The 18,691-nt window shown below is 42.2% G+C and overlaps 1 protein-coding gene across 1 annotated transcript; it reads right to left on the bottom strand.

The window, feature by feature from the left end:
- Positions 1 to 1,338: 1,338 nt before the first annotated feature.
- LOC102775628 (oxysterol-binding protein-related protein 11-like) lies at positions 1,339 to 18,190 on the bottom strand. Its single transcript, XM_006792901.3, has 13 exons — positions 17,774 to 18,190; positions 17,467 to 17,535; positions 17,097 to 17,272; positions 16,703 to 16,782; positions 13,697 to 13,882; positions 12,891 to 13,089; positions 10,649 to 10,794; positions 10,374 to 10,514; positions 7,378 to 7,840; positions 5,962 to 6,148; positions 4,995 to 5,177; positions 4,756 to 4,909; positions 1,339 to 4,404 (listed from the first exon to the last, which is right to left on the bottom strand). The coding sequence occupies exons 1-13, from the start codon at positions 17,887 to 17,889 to the stop codon at positions 4,348 to 4,350; spliced, it is 2,157 nt and encodes a 718-aa protein (XP_006792964.2). The 5' UTR covers positions 17,890 to 18,190; the 3' UTR covers positions 1,339 to 4,347.
- Between the last annotated feature and the right edge of the window lie 501 nt (positions 18,191 to 18,691).

Below are 18,691 nucleotides of genomic sequence, written 5' to 3' on the forward strand. Positions count from 1 at the left end.
AATTTTCTCTGAACATGGTCTGACTTTGGGGTGAATTTACTGGGATGTTTACTACTGGAAAGACTGCTTTTACAGAGGTGCTCACACTGGCTGACAATCAGTTGATCAAGTGCATTTGTTCAGCAGCTGGCTGCTACTCACCGTCTATGGAAGCAGAGAGGGTGGAGTTAGCTTTTCACAGGAGTGCATATATGTACAGTTATAATGGCGGACGTTATATTTAACATAGCAAGAGTTTCAAATAATGAGGTCAGTGTCAGTGTAATCAAAACCTCAGATTTTTTAACTACTGTGATGGCACAGATGTAGAAAATATATGATTATTGACAGAAGATATGGTCATACCAGGCTCACAGCTCAGGCTGTGGGTACAGAAGTTCCACCCATGTGCTATCAAACCTTCTGCTTATAAGAGGCAGCCAATCACAAAACAGTTGGCTTAAAGGGAGAAAGAACAGCTCGTTTCAGGCAGGATCAACTGACGGGCTGCATAAAGGCTATGAATGTGATAAATATGGATTATTTTGAACAGTTGATCATGCAAAGCCACTCTAGTAGAGTCCAACAATAAAAAAATGGAGCTGGATATGAGTGTAATAGAGCTCCCTTTAAGTTGATGTCCTGAGTAGAGTTGAAACTCCAAGCCAAAGGCTAAGCTGATGAGTTCCTAGACTTGATTTCACAGCATAGTACTGGTCATTTGTTAAAAGGGAAACTACTCTGTTTGGAGTTGTGCAGGTGTAGCTTCCAATATGTCTTAAAATCAGCCTTTTTCACATAAATAATAATGCTGATGAGTAGAGGAACCAGACACAGCATACAATTGATACACCATTTATTAGATTATCTCACACATCCATTTTTTCCCACACCAGGTTTCCTTCAGTGCATTTCAGAGACCTGCAAGACAACCAGCAGAATCCAAAAACTAGGAGGATGTCAAAACCGTTAGTAAAAGTACTCAGTCGAAGTCTCAACGTCAAGCATTGATTTTAAAAATAAACCCAAAAAAGAAAAAGATATCAAACACACGTTAACAATACATACATCACTGCATCGGTCAGATAAGTAGGTGATGAGTGCCGTGCTCCTTGCTGGAAGGCACACGCACATGAAGAGTTTGCATAAGGCACCGAGATTTGAAGGGGGTAGCTTATCAATGGCAGGGTGGCTTTCTGCTCTCAGAACGTGTTGCTTTAGCAGGGAGGCGATACATACAGGATATCATGTATACATCACAGCACGGTAGAGTGGAATCAAAGAGGAAAACAAACACTGATTGAATATGAAGTACTCAAAGTGACTCCAGAAATAAGAAGGGCAAGCTCGGGATGGACACACATTTAAAGAAAAGATTTATTTACATTACAAAAGGAAGCAAATTTGGTTAAAAGCTTTCACAACAGACATTAGGAAATTTGCAATCATGCTGCAGGACTTTTCCAAACACTGCAAAACCACAAAGAAAAAAGGCAAAAGACATGAAGAGTGGCATAGCATTTTTAGAAGCATTCACCTTTGACTGAATCATTTAATTATTTAATAAAATTTGCTAATTTTCAGTGTACAACATGCTGTTCCAGCAACGTGAACTTGTCAAAAAAACAAAAAACAAACCCAACACATCAATATTAACAGCATTCAGCATTAAATTGAGAGCTGAAGCTTTGAAAGGAAACTTTTTGCGTTTCTAAAGGAATTTATAGTGATCATCAACAAGGGCGTACACTGACTAAACATGGCGTTAAATTCAGTGTACATGTTGGCTGATTACGTGCTCATTTAGCTCTTTTAAAACACTGTTTTTTGGTCTGACCTACTTACCTAAAACTCTGCATCATAGTTGCTCACAAATGCACTACTAAGCACTTACATTAGGGAGTGTCAATGTGCAGGTTTTGTTCTTTTAGTGGTCTGTCTCCTTGAGAATTATTTAGCTTTTAAAGTGCAATTGCTGAATAGTGCCACAAGGTGGTGCCTCCTTCTGCTGTACAGACCTGAGGGGTGTACTATGAAGCAAGATGAAAGGATAACAAGCTAAGTTTAGCCTAAAGTCAAAGTCTTCAGCATCACAAAGGTGTGTGTGTGATTGGGGGGCGGGGGGTTCAAACGGGATAAATCACCATGGCAACTTGTGCCAAACAACCTGGTGTGGAGCAGGTTATTTTCAGAGCAGCGCTAATCTTAGCTATTGGCTCATCTCAGCTATTAGCTAATGTCAGCGATGTGCTAATCTGTTGCCATTAATAACTGTTAAAATGAAAATGTGATAAAGTAGGGAAGAAAGAAATGAGAGAAACACCCTTCAACCTTGCCAGGGGTTGATGTTGCGTGTCCACCAGAGGGCACTCTGCAAATTCCCCGCTGGCAACCTGTTGGAAGCCACAAACAATAACCAACTGATCCAAGCAGACTGTAACAGAGTAATCCATTACTTGTGACAATAAAACAAGATTATTTTTGAACTGCAATGCCCTTAGTAATGGCTAATAAACAATCACACATAACAAACATTAGGGAAATCTCAAGAAAAATTAACCAATATATCAGATTATTTAAGTCGTGAAATCCAATAACATTCGAAGCACAGACCCTAAAGCAGTCTGGATTAAGTTGATTAGTAAAACAGATCATCTGTGAACGTGTTTTTAGGTTGTTGAACGTGCTTTGTAGTACACCCCTCTGGAAATGTACGGTTGATGTTAAGGAAACCTCGTGGCACAATGCATTACTGAGGAAATGTTGCACAAACACAGCACCCACTACTGGACACGGTAACTATTTGGAACAGTTGGAGAATTTTACCCATCACCAAACCCTAAGATAGATCTGCTTACAGCTTAAAAGGGAGCTTTAACTAAATTTTATGATTTAAAAAAATAACCCTAATAGAGTCATAGTGATGCCACCAAGGTCATCTTAGGTTTCTTACGCACACCTGGAAACCCCAGGCAACCTCTCGTCACTGGGGGAGGGGGGAATATTTCCAAACTGCTTGGGGAGTGGTTCCCAGCAGTTGCAAGGTAAAACTGATCGCAAAGCGATATATGGTGCTGCACCAATAACCTCTTTGTTATTGCTTCGGTGAAAAGTTGCGGAGTCCTGAGCAGGAGTGAAACTACGAATTGGGAATGTGATGCAAACCGGAAATAGACACCGTTCAAATTCAAAGTAAAAGTACGCCTTATTACTGAAAACATGTTTTAGAGGACTCAACTTCCACCTTGAGGGTGACCGGTCTCTATTGCAGGCTTGTTTTGCACTCTTCATAGTTTCACTACTGCTCAGAGAGCCATTGCAAAGTGTTTGTAGACAAGTTGGTGTCTTCCAAGCAAACTATAAGCAACATGCTAGAAACTAAAGCAATTCTAATGCACCTTCTTTGCAACTGCTAGCACCACCTACCAACTGGTGGTTGCCATCAGGTTGCCAACCTGTCTCTAGGCCTATATGACTGGGGCTTTTCCTTCAGAGTGACAAGATAAATAAACTTATAAAATAAGAGTAAACACAGTAAACGCAGTGCAGTCTACAGTAAACAGTGAATGAATTCAGTGTTCAGTATTCAGATGCCGTTATTTTTTAATTTTTAGTACTTTTCTTTAAATCTGTCATTTTAAAGTACGTAAATTTCTGTAAGCACTGCTCAATGTGCTATTTTATGTATATACTCTGGGAAATTGCCCCGTTTAATAGTTACTCTGGGAGGCATCCACTAAATGTTTCTGTACTGCTCAGATCAAAACACCACGAGTATGTAAATACATCCAGTGACAGAGGGAATGACTTCTGTTTTATCAGCTCAAATACACAGATTCAGCTTTATGAGATGTATTCTCCAGTTACTTGGGGATTTTCTTTCCTATTTAAAGAAGATATTCACCAAAAGTCCCTTTATCCTCAGGTGAGACCACAGTTTAAAAAGAAGAGAAGAAAAAGAAGAAACCATATCCAGGCGGATCATCTGAGTCCAAACAGAGTATCATTCATCAGATCATCTTAAGGCTGTGTAAATAGAGTACCATTACCTGTACAAGAATATGTTTTCATTGACATTATATATATTAAAAAAAAAAAAAAACTAATCCGCAGTACAAAAACTTGTACTCTTCCTGAACATCATGTGAGAGATTCGAGAACACCTTCGGTCATGCCGTCTCGGTCCTTCTCCCCCCTCAGCATCGCATTCATCTGTATGTCAGTGCAGGTCATGCTTTTCATTTCATAACCAACGGCCACATGCCTGTGTGCACGCAGACTCACTCCAGCACACTCACAAACACACACACACACACACACTCCTGAATCTACAATATCAACATCCAAGATAGGGGAGGGCTGAAGAAACTAGGATTTGAATGTAGAGTTTTTCCAAAGCGGCTTGTGATAAACCCAACCTTCACCCTGGAGGAGGAGAGACGAGAGTCAGTGTGGTATCTCGTATCAGTGATAATGAAGCGTCTGCAGTGAGATAGCATAATTGTTTACCCTGATAAAGTTAGACAAAACACCAGACTGTTAAGTTGAGGCTGCAAAGTATTTGATTTCAACATTTCTTTACCAAACAATGGGCATCAAACTAACGTGTGGAAACTCCTCTGAGAAGTTCTTTTTTTTAAATCATGCAATTCAAATATTTTGTGTATATAAGTTGTAAGATCTTCAATGTGGCAGTTATATGATTCAATATGGCTTCCTATGCAGTAAATACCAGCTGCTGTATCAGCAGAAACCTAATAAATCACCACTGCTCACCTCTCTGTCAAAGTATCGGGTCCTCCAGGGGGTTTCTGTCTCGACACGGTGCCTCTCTTCTGTCCGCTGCCTCTCCTCGAGGACCCTCTTATGCTCGGTGGCTTTCTCGATGTCTTTCTGCCGTAAAGCCTCAGTCACGTGCTGCCACAGGCGCCTGCAAAGGATCGAAACATTTCAGTAAACCCTATTGAATACACAGGAGCTGCAAGTTCGCTCCTTCAACTTCAATTTCATCTGACCTGGATTCAGTTGGTCCTTGCTTCTCTACTGGCCGCACGTGCTTCTTCGTCACAGGCAGCCTGGTGACGTCGACCACCCTCGTCTCTCCGTTAGTGAAGCTGAACTCCAAGACGCCGTTCCACTCGCCCTGTACGCGGCACACCACTGCATTGGTGGAGTTGTGCTTCACCTCTGCTGTTACCCTAAACGTGTGGTAGGAGGACCGATTTAATACACACATGCAATTTTGAGGATTTGTTTAGATATGAACGCCCATCTTGGACACTTATTTTAAAGAGCTGCAGAACTGGCAATCAAAAACTCGTCTTACTGCCAACATCCCCAACTAGTCGCATCAGATGGCCGACCCTCCCAGACTCTGGTTCTGCTGGAGGTTTCTGAATGTTAAAAGGGAGTTTTTCCTTCCCACTGTGGCCAAAACGCTTGATCATAGGGGTTATAGGATTATCTGTTTTCTTTGAATTACTGTAGGGTCTTTACCTTACAATATAAAGCTCCTTGAGGGAATTGTTGTTGTGATTTGGTGATATATAAATAAAACTGAATTAAATTGAATACTGTCATAGTATTGCTAGTACTTCACCTGGTCACATAGTCAAGTTCGGTTCATTTAGAGAGCACATTTCATTGAATGAATGAAAGCATCGTCTCAATGAACAAATAAGGTCACCTCTGGGGTTTTTTTCTGCTTTTCAGTTTGAGAAAGTTTGAAGTTAAACTTTTTTGTTTTCCAAGAAACAAAGCAGTAACTGCTTGGAAGTTGTTGCACTTTGGTGGTAAATAAAATTGAGCATCATCAGCATAACAACATAACTTTCTGAAAATGGATCCCAATGGGCAAAAAGGAACATAAGCTCATAATCTGATACGATTCAAACCACATATATTGATATAATGACAATCATTGCAAACACATTAAATACATTTCTTTTACTTCTTGTTGTGGATATAAAAACTAAGACTTACTTGTGTAATTTGCCTCCATAAAAGGGTTTAGTCTGGAAAGTAATGACTGCCGAGTAACCCGACTTGGCGCAGTTGATGGTGACTTTGCCGCCAAGTTCCACCCAGGGAACGGTGAGGATGGAGCGAGCATAGGCGCAGGGCAGCGTGAAGGTGTATTCCTCATCGTGCTCCAGCAAATACAGACAACCTGGAAGAATAAATACAGCAGAAACAAGAGTTACAAGGTTTCTGCCAGTTGTAACATAGAGATATGAGGGGTGTACTATGTAATGTATTACCCAGCAACAGTAAATAAGGATATAGTTGAATCTTTCTTTTGTCTTTTTCCACCCTGTGGTTTTAATAATGATAGAAATATCCAGTAAAATACTCAACAAAGTCTGAAATGTTAGTATTGCAACAGCCCTACCGCTACTGCTGCCACCTGGTGACGGTAAACAGCAACGGCATGTAGACGACAGTCTGCAAAGCTGTGCAGACTCTGCACATTACCGACGCACAACCGCGACAATTCCCTTATTTGTCTGCACTGGGTGACAGAGGAAATGACAGAGATGCTTCTGTGGTTGAGGCCCTACACAGTAAAGTACAAACATGCCCTGTCCTACATTTTTATTAACAAGGACAAGAGAGAAATAGTTTTATTAAGAAATGCATTAATAGTCAAATGAGAATATACACCAAATATGACACCTGATATACCAGAATTTAGTCCTAAATTAATTACACTGCTGCTTTTGGTAATAAGAGGGATTTAAGATAAAACTAAAACCAAACTGAGGAGTAAGGGAGTTGGGGGCACCTCACTCCGATTGTCAGTTACAGCTGTGTATCGAAAGACTTTTTTGGCACTGCGGCCTCGAGCTCTGACGCATCAGAAGGAGGTGAGATAGCGACTTGCCAGCTCCACAGCACACATCATGATATTGTGCACGTGAGAAGAGAGCAGGTAACTTGCCAAAACTCAGCATGCTCCACCTGAGCCAAACAGATTACTTCCAGCAGTGAAAACACATCTGAGGCGGGCCATCTCTTGCTTTCTGCTACACGTGAGAAGTGAGAACTTTAGATAAGAAGCCAACCTGATTCTGCTGACGCCGTCTCGAGTTCATGTGTAAAAACATCTAATGTTTCCAATGCAACGCGCCCCTGAACTTTTCTAGACATCCAATCGAGGTGCAGGTGAGAATTCAGGGGAGAAGTCAGATCAGACAATAAATGGTCTACACTCTCTTGCTTTATTCAGCAAAGCCTGTGTGGATGAGAGTGTAGAGGAGCTAACCCCCCGCTGCACTCGCTGCTCGTGAGCAGGCCTCCTACAAGTGCGCTATGTGTAAAAACAGCTCGTGTTTCCATCTAACTCCTGCTGCCAACCTCGCAGAACACAGTTTTGTTTTAAAAATTGTGCTGCCTTACCTTCCCCCACCATCGATACTCCAATGGACATGCCCATGAACTTGCTCTTGGTCCACACATGTGTGTTCACACACATCCGCCTCTCCTGGCATTCGGCGTAGAAACCAGACACAGGGGGATGATGGGAAACCTGCTCCGCCACAAAGCGCACTTGGTAGGAGTCCTGGCTGGAAGCAGTGGGGTCGGGGCTTCCCTGTGAAGGCTCCTTGGAGGCGTCTGGTCTCTTGGGCACCTTCCAGGAGCAGTGGAAGGTCTCGCCAATGATGGGGTTGTAGGGTTTTTTGGCAATGGCGCCTTTGCGGCCCTCGTGGAAGGAGGTGAGGTAGTACTCCACAAACCGGACCATGCGGTCCTCCGGACTGCTGCCGTCTGTGATGGTCACAAAGAGATCCGGATGGGACATGAAGTCTGCGTACATCTCCAGCAGAGAGCGCTTCTCGAGGATGAAGGTGGGGAGGACCACCTACAAGGAAAATGGACAAGAGAAGAGATTTTAATCACATCTTCTGGAACATACTGCATTAACAAATTGAATCTGAGGATGCTTCTAAATTAGCTCAGGTTAGGCAGAAAAATATAGTGCAATGAGGAAGTGAAAAGACGTAGACAGGACGTGACCCTGCGGATCATGGGGTGTTTACTAGAGTTCCAGCTGAGGTAAGCCAGCAGACCCATGAGATAAATCAGAAACTCAAGAGCAGGATATCGAACTACGGGAACAAACTGACACTGAAAGATAAGAGTGTCAGCGTAAGCCTCGGGTCAGGGTGTTTAAGCACGTGTCCTTGACAACTAATTACCAAGAATGAGGAGCTTACTTCAACCATGACTCCTTATCCTGCCTCAAAATGTGGTTTTTAAACAATTTCAATTACTTTCATGGGCGGCTTTAATTCGAATACAGCACTGTGCTACTAGATATCAGCCTCATCACAGGCTGATATTTAATGAGCATTTAACTGTGACAAATATCTGTTGCTGTCTGCATAGACAGAAATTCACATTTAACAATTACATTTTCATTGATCAGCCTTCCTGTTCTACAGGCCAGCTGAGTCGAGTCCCTTCGAGTTGTGCTCAACGACAAAGACTCATTCAGACTGATGGCGAAATGTTGGCAATCTGTCTGCATTTATAAATCAGACAGCAGTTATCTAAAGGCCTTTGAAATCTCTCAGAGGGATTGTAGTCGGTCCAAGTCACACTGCAAAGGTGCAGGCGACCTGCGCAATCAAACGTGGTCATGACTGTGCAACACCCTCAAGCTCTGGGCAACTGATTATCACCACAAGCTACAGTCAATTGCACAATGTGAAAAATTCAACTTAATCACCAGGCAGCCGCTGATTATTATTTTCTCTCTTTGGTGGACGTAAGGAGTTCGTCCTTTTCAGCCATTAGCTTGATCTGAATTAGGAGGTAGCTTTGTCAAGCTAAGTGCGCCCAGTGTTGGATAATGTGTTAGTTTGCTTAGCTAACATTATCTCTGGGTGATGGTGCATGAGATGATCCCTTTTCTTCCTAGTATTCCCAGAGTATTTTAATTTATTTAACAAGATAAATATTTGTTGTCCCTGTATCGATACAATATCACAAAAATCCCAAAAATATTGCGAAAAGATCTCAAAAAGCAACACATCAGGTCACGATCTAAAGAAACAGCTGAGAAACAAAGCCAGTGCCATATGTCAGTCTGGAATGACTTACAAAGTCCTTTCTAAGGTTTTGGGACTCCAGTGAACCACAGTGAGCGACATTATACACACATAGAGGAAACTTGGAACAGTGGTGAAGCTTCCCAGGAGTGACCGGTCAACCAAAATTACTCAAAGAGCTTTGATGGCTCATCCAGGTGGTCACAAAAGAACTCGGAACAACATCTAAAGAACTGCAGGCCTCATTTGACTCAGTTAAGGTCAGAGTTCATGATTCAACAGTAAGACAGAGACTGGGCAAAAAACGGCATCCATGGAAGAGTTCAAGGAGAAAACCACTGCTGACCAAAAAGATCACAAAGGCTCGTCTCACATTTACCAAAAACATCTTGATGATCTCCAAGAAAATATTCTGTGGACTGACGAGACAAAAGCTGAACTTTCTGGAAGCTTTAGGTCCCGTTACATCTGACATAAAACTAACAGCATTTCATAAAAAGAACATCACAGCAACAGTCAAACATTGTTAGTTATCACAAAGACTTGATTACAGGTCTTGCTGCCAAGGATGGCACAACTAATTAAGTTCAGGGAGCACTTATCCCGGAAAATTCTCATCCCAGGAAGGAATATTGTTCATCTGGATGTTGCTTTTTCACTGGGAGAAATGTTTTGTCACTAGATCTGCAAAATGACCAAACTATAGGGATATAACTTTTTCCACATAGGACCAGGTAGGTCTGTGTTACTTTTTTGTTCCTTAATAAATGATTTAAATAATTTAAAATAAATATAAAAAATATAATAATTTATCAGGACACAATGACTGCAGTAAATGATGTTGATCTTTTTGTGTTACATTAGAAATGTTTGCAGGGTTTGTTTTTTTTATAATGATGCATAAAAAGCACAGGAGGATTTATTTAAAAAAAAACAAAAAAACAAACAACCTAAGAAGTGAAAGGCAGTGTTTCTGTGTAACAGTTGCTGAGTCAAGGCTGAAATACTTGTGAAACAATCTTACCACATACTATTAACTGTGTATCAGTACACTGTTAAAAAATGGTTTATTTAGCTGCAGAAGAACGTGGTGTGAACTCCTCATTTTGGTTTATTCTTTACCAGAATTCTGTGAAATTGCATTCAAAACCAATCAGAAGGGAATCTTGACAGCATTTCACATCTCACTGTGACGCAATGTGCTTAGAACTCTGAGTTACAAGAAACTCCTCTCGCTCCGGGAAAATCCTCCTCTGTTACAGCTAAGCGAGCCTTATCAAAGACCCGTTCGTGCTGGCGTCTCAGAGGGATTGTTTTCGCTGATATGGGAACTCGACCTACCCGCGTGAGGTCCATCCCCAGCTTCAGCTGCGACAGCAGGTGTAGGATGACGCTCCGTTCCTCCTCCACGGCACCCAGGTCCTCCTCCTTGTCCGTAAAGGAGTCCTCCAATTCATCCTCTGCATCTATGTCTTCCTGTTCCTGTGAGGAGAGAGGGGGGAAGAAGTTAAAGTTTTTATGTATGACTGATTTTAAAACGAGGCAGTCTCACAGAGCATTAACAGAAAACTGCAACAAGCATGACACAGATAACCTCTCCCCTCTCCCGGTCTTACCCCAGAGAAGTTGCAGGACTCGGGGCTGCTGAGCTCCAAGCGGTTCCCCTCCAGCGGGCCCTCACCTGTCGCGAAGCTGCCCAGGGAGCTGCTGCCATTCTTCAGGATGTCGGGCAGTTTGGGCTCCAGCCACTCGATGGTGGGTCCTGCGGTGGACGGGGAGTGCACAGGTGCAGGTTCAGAGGTATTCATGGTCCTACCCCTCCCTCCCACCCGACCGAGGCCCCCCTACATGCACAGGTAGCGCTAAGCTCAGCCCACCATTTACCGCACGGCGCCCCGCAATCGCCTGGCAGCTGACCGGGCAGAGCTTCTGCTCCTCAGAGAGCTGCCGTCGACCAAAAGAGTGTAACCCAACTCCTCCGTGAAGACAGGTATCAGGATACTCTGGAAGCATCCCCCACCCCCTGATTGGCTAAACCCTCTCAGTATGGCATCCCCCCCTCCGCCCCCTTTAAAAGTACGTATAGCAGAGGACAGATCTAATTCAAATTCACCTTGTGCGTCAGAAGACTTAATCTGATTGGCTGCTGTGGCGAGTCCGGCCTGATGAAATATACATCGAGTAACGAGATCCGCTGTGGAAAATGTGGGACGAGTTTTCCGGCATTTTAACAAAAGATCAGCGAGTCTCCTCTCCTTCACCTTACTGTATGATTTTTAATGTGAAGCTTAAAAACAGAGCTGTCCTCGAGGTGCTGCGGATGGATATTTAACCATCTGAGATCCAATTACCTGCGAGACAGGTGGTACGAACAGGGACAGGTGACCCCATCAATAATGCAGAATAATTCCAGTGTCCGGCCAAACTAACCGTCTAGATTGGGTGCAGACACTGCATGAGCAAGACTATGATTTGTTCTTAGGATTGCGTGCCCAGTACAGACATAAATATTTAACACCCACTTCCCAAACATCATGTATTTACTGAACTTAAATTTAACTTGAGTTTATATAGAATTTATTTAACCCTTTATTGAACCCGCCGGCGGCCCCATGGTCAATTTTACTGGTAAATATAAAGGGTTGGTCAAAAAAAGGGATAAGATGGAGGTGGTGCAGAGGGACAGTGTTTGGGACGACTCAGTACACAGTAGCAGGTGATTTTGACCATAAAGCACCACGAGGGACTCAAAATTACTTCAAAACTACAATCGACAAGTGGCACAACCTTCCCCTACAATTACTGGGTCTTTTTTTGACTAACATTCTACTCAGCTCAATAACATCTCAACGGTTAAACTTTATGTCATGGAAGTAACCCTGGAAGACGAGTACCTAAAGTGGCGTCCAGAAAAATATTAGAGCCATTGTTTTCATCACAGAAGGCTGGGTTGTTTGTAAAGTATCTACTTGACTTTTTTATTTTAGGGTTTTACATTAAGTGGCAGGACCACATATTAGCATCTACTCGGCTGGGGTTCCAAGCACGCTGAGACAAGCCAAAAATGAATGAAAACCGCCATTTTTGAAACCCGGGAACGAGGGAAATGGCTGCACACAAACCAACACCGATGAGATGCAGGCATTCACCATCGGTGTAGTGCCATCACGGTGATGGCACTGCCTATTAGCAGTTTATTAACAGTTTATTAACCTCTTGCTTTCATCTACAGCATCTTTTGTCCCTTTTCCTTCTCCTCAACCACTCATGGCAGATGACTGACCCTCCCTGCGCCTGGTTTTGCCAGAGGTTCCTTCAAGTTAAACAGGAGTGTTTCCTTCCCATTGTCACCAAGGGCTTGCTCATAGGGGGTCATATGATTGTTGGGGTTTTGTGTACTATTGTAAAGTCTTTAAACTACAAAATAAAGCCCCTTGAGACAAAGTTGGAATTTAGTGCTATATGAGTTAAACTAAATAAAGTTGCGTGTCCATGCTGCCTGAACACAATACAGCAATAGAAACCATGTCAAACGTGCAAACTGAGGAAGAAAATGTTTCTATGTTCTATGAATAAAATGCAGGTTTATGAGATTTGCAGATCATTTTACAGGCCGTCCCACCTTTGTAAGTATTCTGTTTGTAGAAACTCGTGCTGGCCAAAAGCTCTCTGACTGCCAGCCTGGGTCCAGCTGAACTAAACTGAGTTTGAGCTTTTAGTGTACCGTTATTAATTAGCACACCCTTAACGTAATCCAGGTACTTTAACATATACAGTTCAACTTACGTGTTGTTACCTTTTGTGTTTGTCACAAAAGGTAACAACAACCCACCACTACATAAACATCCCTCCACGTACCTCCTAGGGAGCTTCTCTGTCGGGCCATCTGCTGCAGGTGGAGGATGTGCAGGCACTCATTGAGGCAGTTCATGGTGGCCATGGAAGTGGCCTTGAGCATCAGCAGGTCCTGGTCCAGGGGGGAAAGGCCAGGAGTCGCAGGCAGGCCCTCAATGCCCTGGATCAGGTCCTTGTGCTGACCCTGGGCTTGGCTCATCATCTGGAGATACAAGGATGTTGTGGTTATTTTTAATAAGGACAAAGCCTCACAGGACCGTGATTAACTATCTGTGCAGGCAGCTCTGCTGATTTTGACTCAGTGCCTTTGTTTAACTATCACGTTAAACAAACTAGGGAAAAACATATTTACACCTTGCTGATTAGAACAAAAACCTGCTGTATCCCACTCAAGTTAAATAAACATGAGTGCCCCCTTGTGGACAATCTGCAGCATTAAACTGGCTCAGAGAGAGACTACTAAAGCTCATGACTAAACAAATCTCAGTGAGCTAAAGTCCTGCTCTAAAGCGCCTCTTAAATATTTTACATTCACCGCTGCGTGCCTTGTAGGAACTAAATGTTTCTTGTACTTTTTCCTTGTACTTGGTCTCGAGTTTAAACTTTAATGAAACATTGTAGTGAGTGCCAGCACTGCTTTCTGTCTGCTCATCTTGTACAAACACTGCGGCGCCTTCATCCAGTCTTTTTAATCATCATAAAATGTAGCACGCAACTAGCGTCCCTTGGTTTTTAGCCCGCACTGTTTGTGTCTTGGCTAAAAGTTCCCCCCAATCAGTGAGTTATGACTTCTTCAGATCAAAGTGTACCTCTCTTGCGTCCATCAGGTGGTCGGGCAGCAGGGACCTCTTACTGGAGTAGGCCGACGAGCCTCTGACCTGCGACCAGCCAAACAAAGAGGCGGGGTTTTGACTGTGCCGGCGCATAGACATCGGGGAGCTGCCGCTGCCCTGAGACGCTGTGGAGTAACTCCGGGACTTTGACGGAGGCTGACTCTGAGGAACGGAGACCAGCACAGTCATTACATTTATGGGTCAGCGCAGTGTTTCTAGCTATAAATGAGACGGGGTGTATTGTACTACCATATTGTTTTTTCAAAATAAAAGTTTTAAAAAACATTTTATAAGCAGTGTAAACTACTGATATTTATCAGGCTTTTTCATGGCCCCTGAACTCCATACTGTTTCCTCAATTTGTAAGCATACGTAAACAAACAAAAAGTATGTATTTTTAATGCCGGACTAAATTAAACCCAACAGCACAAAACATGCTGAAAATATATTCTTTTATAAAACACTTTTTATTTTATTTTAGTAAAAGGAAAAAAATCCTGTTATGTTTTTGTTTTTTTGTTTTTTTTGAGTCTCCAAAACTGGCCCGAACCTTTGATTCAGTTTTATTTATAAAGTCAAATCCACAGTTGCCTAAAGGTGTGTCATACTGTAAGGTAAAGACACTGCAATAATACAAAGAAAACAGAAAACAGATGATCATATGACTCCTATGACCAACTTAAAAACTTAAAAGTCCAAACTTCACATTTTTCAAAGCTGTCATTGGGCCTGGACCGCCGTCTTTGCCAGGCCAGTTCCGGCTCCCAGGCTCTGTGGTTTATAGCACTTAAAAACATTTTTCTTATATTTTTGCACATCTCTGCTCATTTTTCCTAAACTTGGCCATCTCCAGACCATTAAAATGGGCCACGGGCTGCATAGCAATCTGGAGATCAATATCCAGATCAATACTGCTGCTTGCTGCACTTACAAACAGGCTGGAAGCTGATATTTCTTTACATAAACACAGATACTGTTCTAACTCTGTTGGATTGCCTCCTTTGGGACATGTGAAAGGAAAACAGGAAACAGAAAACTGTCACATCCGCTCATGAGTCATAGATTTTGCTGAGGAAGTTTTTACAACACCCTAACAGTTTCAATACCAAAGTACTGTCCGGCTGTTTCACTGCTGCACATTTATTGACAGATCAGCAGCCATTTAAGGGCCTTTGAGCCTAAAGCAGCATGGGTTTTCTGCTCCAAAAACAAAAAAAAAAAGACTAATGAAGGAGCATCGTGTCACTGCTCATCAGCACAGAAAAAAAATGCTGATTTTGACTTTCACAATGATGTCAAAGATGGACTTTGAAGTAAAACACAGCTGTTCATGGTTTACAAGCCTTTAAAGACAGACAGGACTGATTGAGCTGCTGTCTCTGGAGTGCACATTTCACATCAGATGAGTTTTCCAGGTTTTTACTATAAACTTTTTTTTTTAAATCTGCAAATATGTTAATATGCAAATCTAGATAAAGATCCTGTACATGAAGGTAAAGTACAAAGCTTCATGCATCAAGGCAGCCATATGCCTTTAGCTTTTATTTTGTAAGCACGCCGAGTTTTGAGCTTCTGGAAATGTGTTTTCTGCACAGTCATCACTGCTCGCAGACACAAATATCTGCACAAACTGCTCACACAGCTGCAGACACATTATCTGATAAGAGCTTACGAAGCAAACTTTAGCACGATTTCATGCCAGTCAGACTTCCTTCTCTTTCCTTGTTGCTTTAGTGGTGCATCTGTGGGCTTACGACATTGTCACCGCTGTCTCTGCTTCACTTTCACGTGTTTCCTTACAGAAAAATGGTGGTGTGGCTGTCTGCAGACTGCATGCAGCGATCACGACCCTTCGGATTTAGAATCGGTTAGATTTAGTAAGAAACACACAGATCGGCCATTACCTGAGCCATAAATCTGATGGCGATTTTGACTCATTTTTTCAAGGATAAGAATATTTCCACAGACAGAATAAGTGCAATGAACTCATTGTTATGTTCAAGAAATCAGTTTGAGATGATGTCAGCTTTGTGACATGGTGTGTTAATCTTCTCAAAGCAGCCATGAGTTGATGATACACTTTGGTTATAATTTTTGCTGCAACCAAATGTTGCAGCAAAAATTGAGACTCGTCAGATCAGGCAATGTTTTTCCAGTCTTCTATTGTTCAATTTTGGCAAACATGCGTGAACCGTAACCTCGGTTGCCAACAAGACAAGAACCAGATGTGGTCTTCTGCTGGTGGTGGTGAGATGCTCTTCTGCATACCTTGCTTGTAACAAGTGATTGTTTTGAGTTACTATTGTATTCCTATGAACCTGAAGCAGTCGGGATATTTTCTCTCTCTGATCATTCTCTGTAAACCCAGGAATTGGCTGTATGGGAAAATCCCAGAAGATCAGTAGACCAACAAACCAAGCAACATTCAAAATCACTTAAATCACCTTCTTGCTGATGCTCAGTTTGAACCTCAGCAGGCCATCCTGGCCATACCTATGCGTCTAAATGCATTGAGCAGCTGTCATGTGATTGGCTAATAGGATACCTCTATTAACAAGCAGTCATCTGATATATGGGGTTTTCTCTGTATTATTGTGGAGTCTTTACGTCTGTGAAGGTTCTCAGTCATCCAGGTCATCGTAGTCTAAGGAGCTTGGAAAGAAAAGCGTGGAGTCTTCACCTTACAATATAAAGTGCCTTGAGGTGACTGTTGTAGTTATTTGGTGCTACACAAACAAAATTGAATTGAACTGAACTACTGTGTCATTATATCCAACAAAAGTGTAACAGGCAGCCTGCCTCAACTAATTTTTATTTTTGACTTTTTTGTTTTTATCTTAATTATGCTTCTTCTTTTAAAGATAATTTTTTAAAATTATATATTCTTGACAGAAGAATGATCCAGTGTAAACCAACCATGGTACAAATTATGGTCATGTGCCTCTTTTCAGGTATAAACACACTCGGCACAGTCAGTCTTACCTTCCCCATGGCCTCTGTGTGGTGCTGCGTGCAGATCTGTAGCCTGCTGACCCAGTGCTGCCTCTCTTTGGCATCAGAGGCTGACACACACACACACACACACACACACACAGGAGAAGAAGAAGACAACCTTGTTACAGTAACTCTACAGTAATCATACTCAGCATTGATTCCTGTGTGCTTCTGCATCACCGGCAGCAGATAATGGAAAAACATCCAGATCAATACAGCAGGAACAAGATGGAAGTTAATGAGAGCAAGGCTGAGCTTTAAAACAAAGAAAAGAAAAAGTAGAATGGAGGCATCAATAAAAGGTGGAGAGCTCAGGTAGGAGCACAGAAGCACCAGCTAAAGCCAAATTAACTCAGAGCACTCATGGCTGCCAGATCCTCACCCCTGAGCTTGTACTGCTCCCCGCTGATGGCATTGACAGTGAAGGTATGCGAGTCCTCATCACTCGGGGAAATGACGGCCCCCGCCAAAGGTAGCATGCCACGGGGCTTCTGTGGCCGTGACTGCTCATTGACGAAATACTCAAGCAGGCCCGCCTCGTTGTTCAAGACAAAGAACCTGAAATCAAACAACACTGGCTTAGTCTGCTGTCCATGATATGACTTTTTATCACAGTCACACCTTACATTTTTGTTTGGTAAGTTAAAAACACACATAAACACACAAACACACACACAAAGGTACTTTGTCCCTATAAAACTGTAAGGTCTTTAATGCTCATTCATGTCACATGAAGTTGGGTCAGAACTCACCTGTACTGCCAGCCTGTCACCAGGTTGGTGTATTTCATCAGGTAGCCATCAATATTCTCCATGTGATCGCTGGTATCATGGGGCAAAAGGAGACACTCATAAAATGATACAGGCAGTGAGCACACACCCATAAACACAGCAAGGTAAATACACAATTCAATCACAGAGCATTCCTCTGACTCAGCTTGTATACCTGAGAACCAAATACACACTTAAACACTACTGAAAAAGAGTAGGTTATTGTGCTGTCTGGGTCAACGAAGTGCTCCTGACAACACTAAATTAGCTGCTAGCGGAACAAACTAACCTGTACTGCCAGCTTTTGGCACTCGCTCTCCCCGAGCTCGGGGTCCTGTTCTGGGGATATACATCCAGCTTGCCTTCGTTTTCCGTGATTCGGATCGTCGTGGTTTCCCCTTGCATAGTCACTAGCAACGACACCTCCTCTGGACGCAGCGTGCTAGCGCTAAGCTAACCTGTAAAGCCAGCCAAGTCTACAGGGCTGATTTTTTTTAAAGGACGGAGTCTCTCTTACTGGGAGGTCATCACTTAACGAAAAGCACCACCGAACAGGCTACACACGCTGGACTGACAACTGGCCGATGACAGCTGAAAAAACATGGTCTGGTCTACTGGAACTGGGAGTAGCTAACAGACTGCTAGCTAGCCTGATATTTACTGGCTTCGGTTGGGGACACGGTCATGTGACTCACCTTACAGGAGCGTTTCCGCATTGAGATATATAAGATATATAAAAATATAATCATTTATGATAAACAAAAAAATCCATCCAACCAAAAAACAAAACAAAACAAACAATAACAACAAAAAAACGTAAAAGAGGCGTAAAAGGTTAAAAAAATGGAGTGGATTAAAAAGCCGCAATCTAAAACGGAAATAAATCTTTTACATAATAATTTTATAAAATATTATCAGATTTTGTGTATTAAGTAACAAGAAAGAAAAACAAATAAATTAGTTTTTTGTTATTTTTATACTGACTGGCAAGTATTATTTGAAAGAAGGAATTATAACATTAAAAACATTTATAATATATTTTTGCATTGTTGTAGCTAAAAAATAAAGTGAATAAATAATTACACAAATAGGCCACATATTATCCATATTTGTTCCCACTAATTTATTATTTGATATTTTTTGTATACGCTGAACATGTGCAGACAAGTAAAACTTTAAAGATATTAAACAGATGCGTTTTGTGTGT

Source organism: Neolamprologus brichardi, chromosome 23 (genome assembly GCF_056152115.1).
Source record: "Neolamprologus brichardi isolate AB-2024 chromosome 23, ASM5615211v1, whole genome shotgun sequence".
Lineage (NCBI taxonomy): Eukaryota > Metazoa > Chordata > Actinopteri > Cichliformes > Cichlidae > Neolamprologus > Neolamprologus brichardi.

Bases quoted from the DNA above. Each gene is read 5' to 3' on its own strand.
- LOC102775628 (XM_006792901.3), bottom strand. From the start codon at position 17,889: ATGCAAGGGGAAACCACGACGATCCGAATCACGGAAAACGAAGGCAAG. The intron at 17,273-17,466 runs GTGAGTTCTGAC...GTTTGATTTCAG, and splicing joins GTGACAGGCTGGCAGTACAG to GTTCTTTGTCTTGAACAACG. The intron at 13,883-16,702 runs GTAAGACTGACT...TCCGTTCCTCAG, and splicing joins ACACAGAGGCCATGGGGAAG to AGTCAGCCTCCGTCAAAGTC.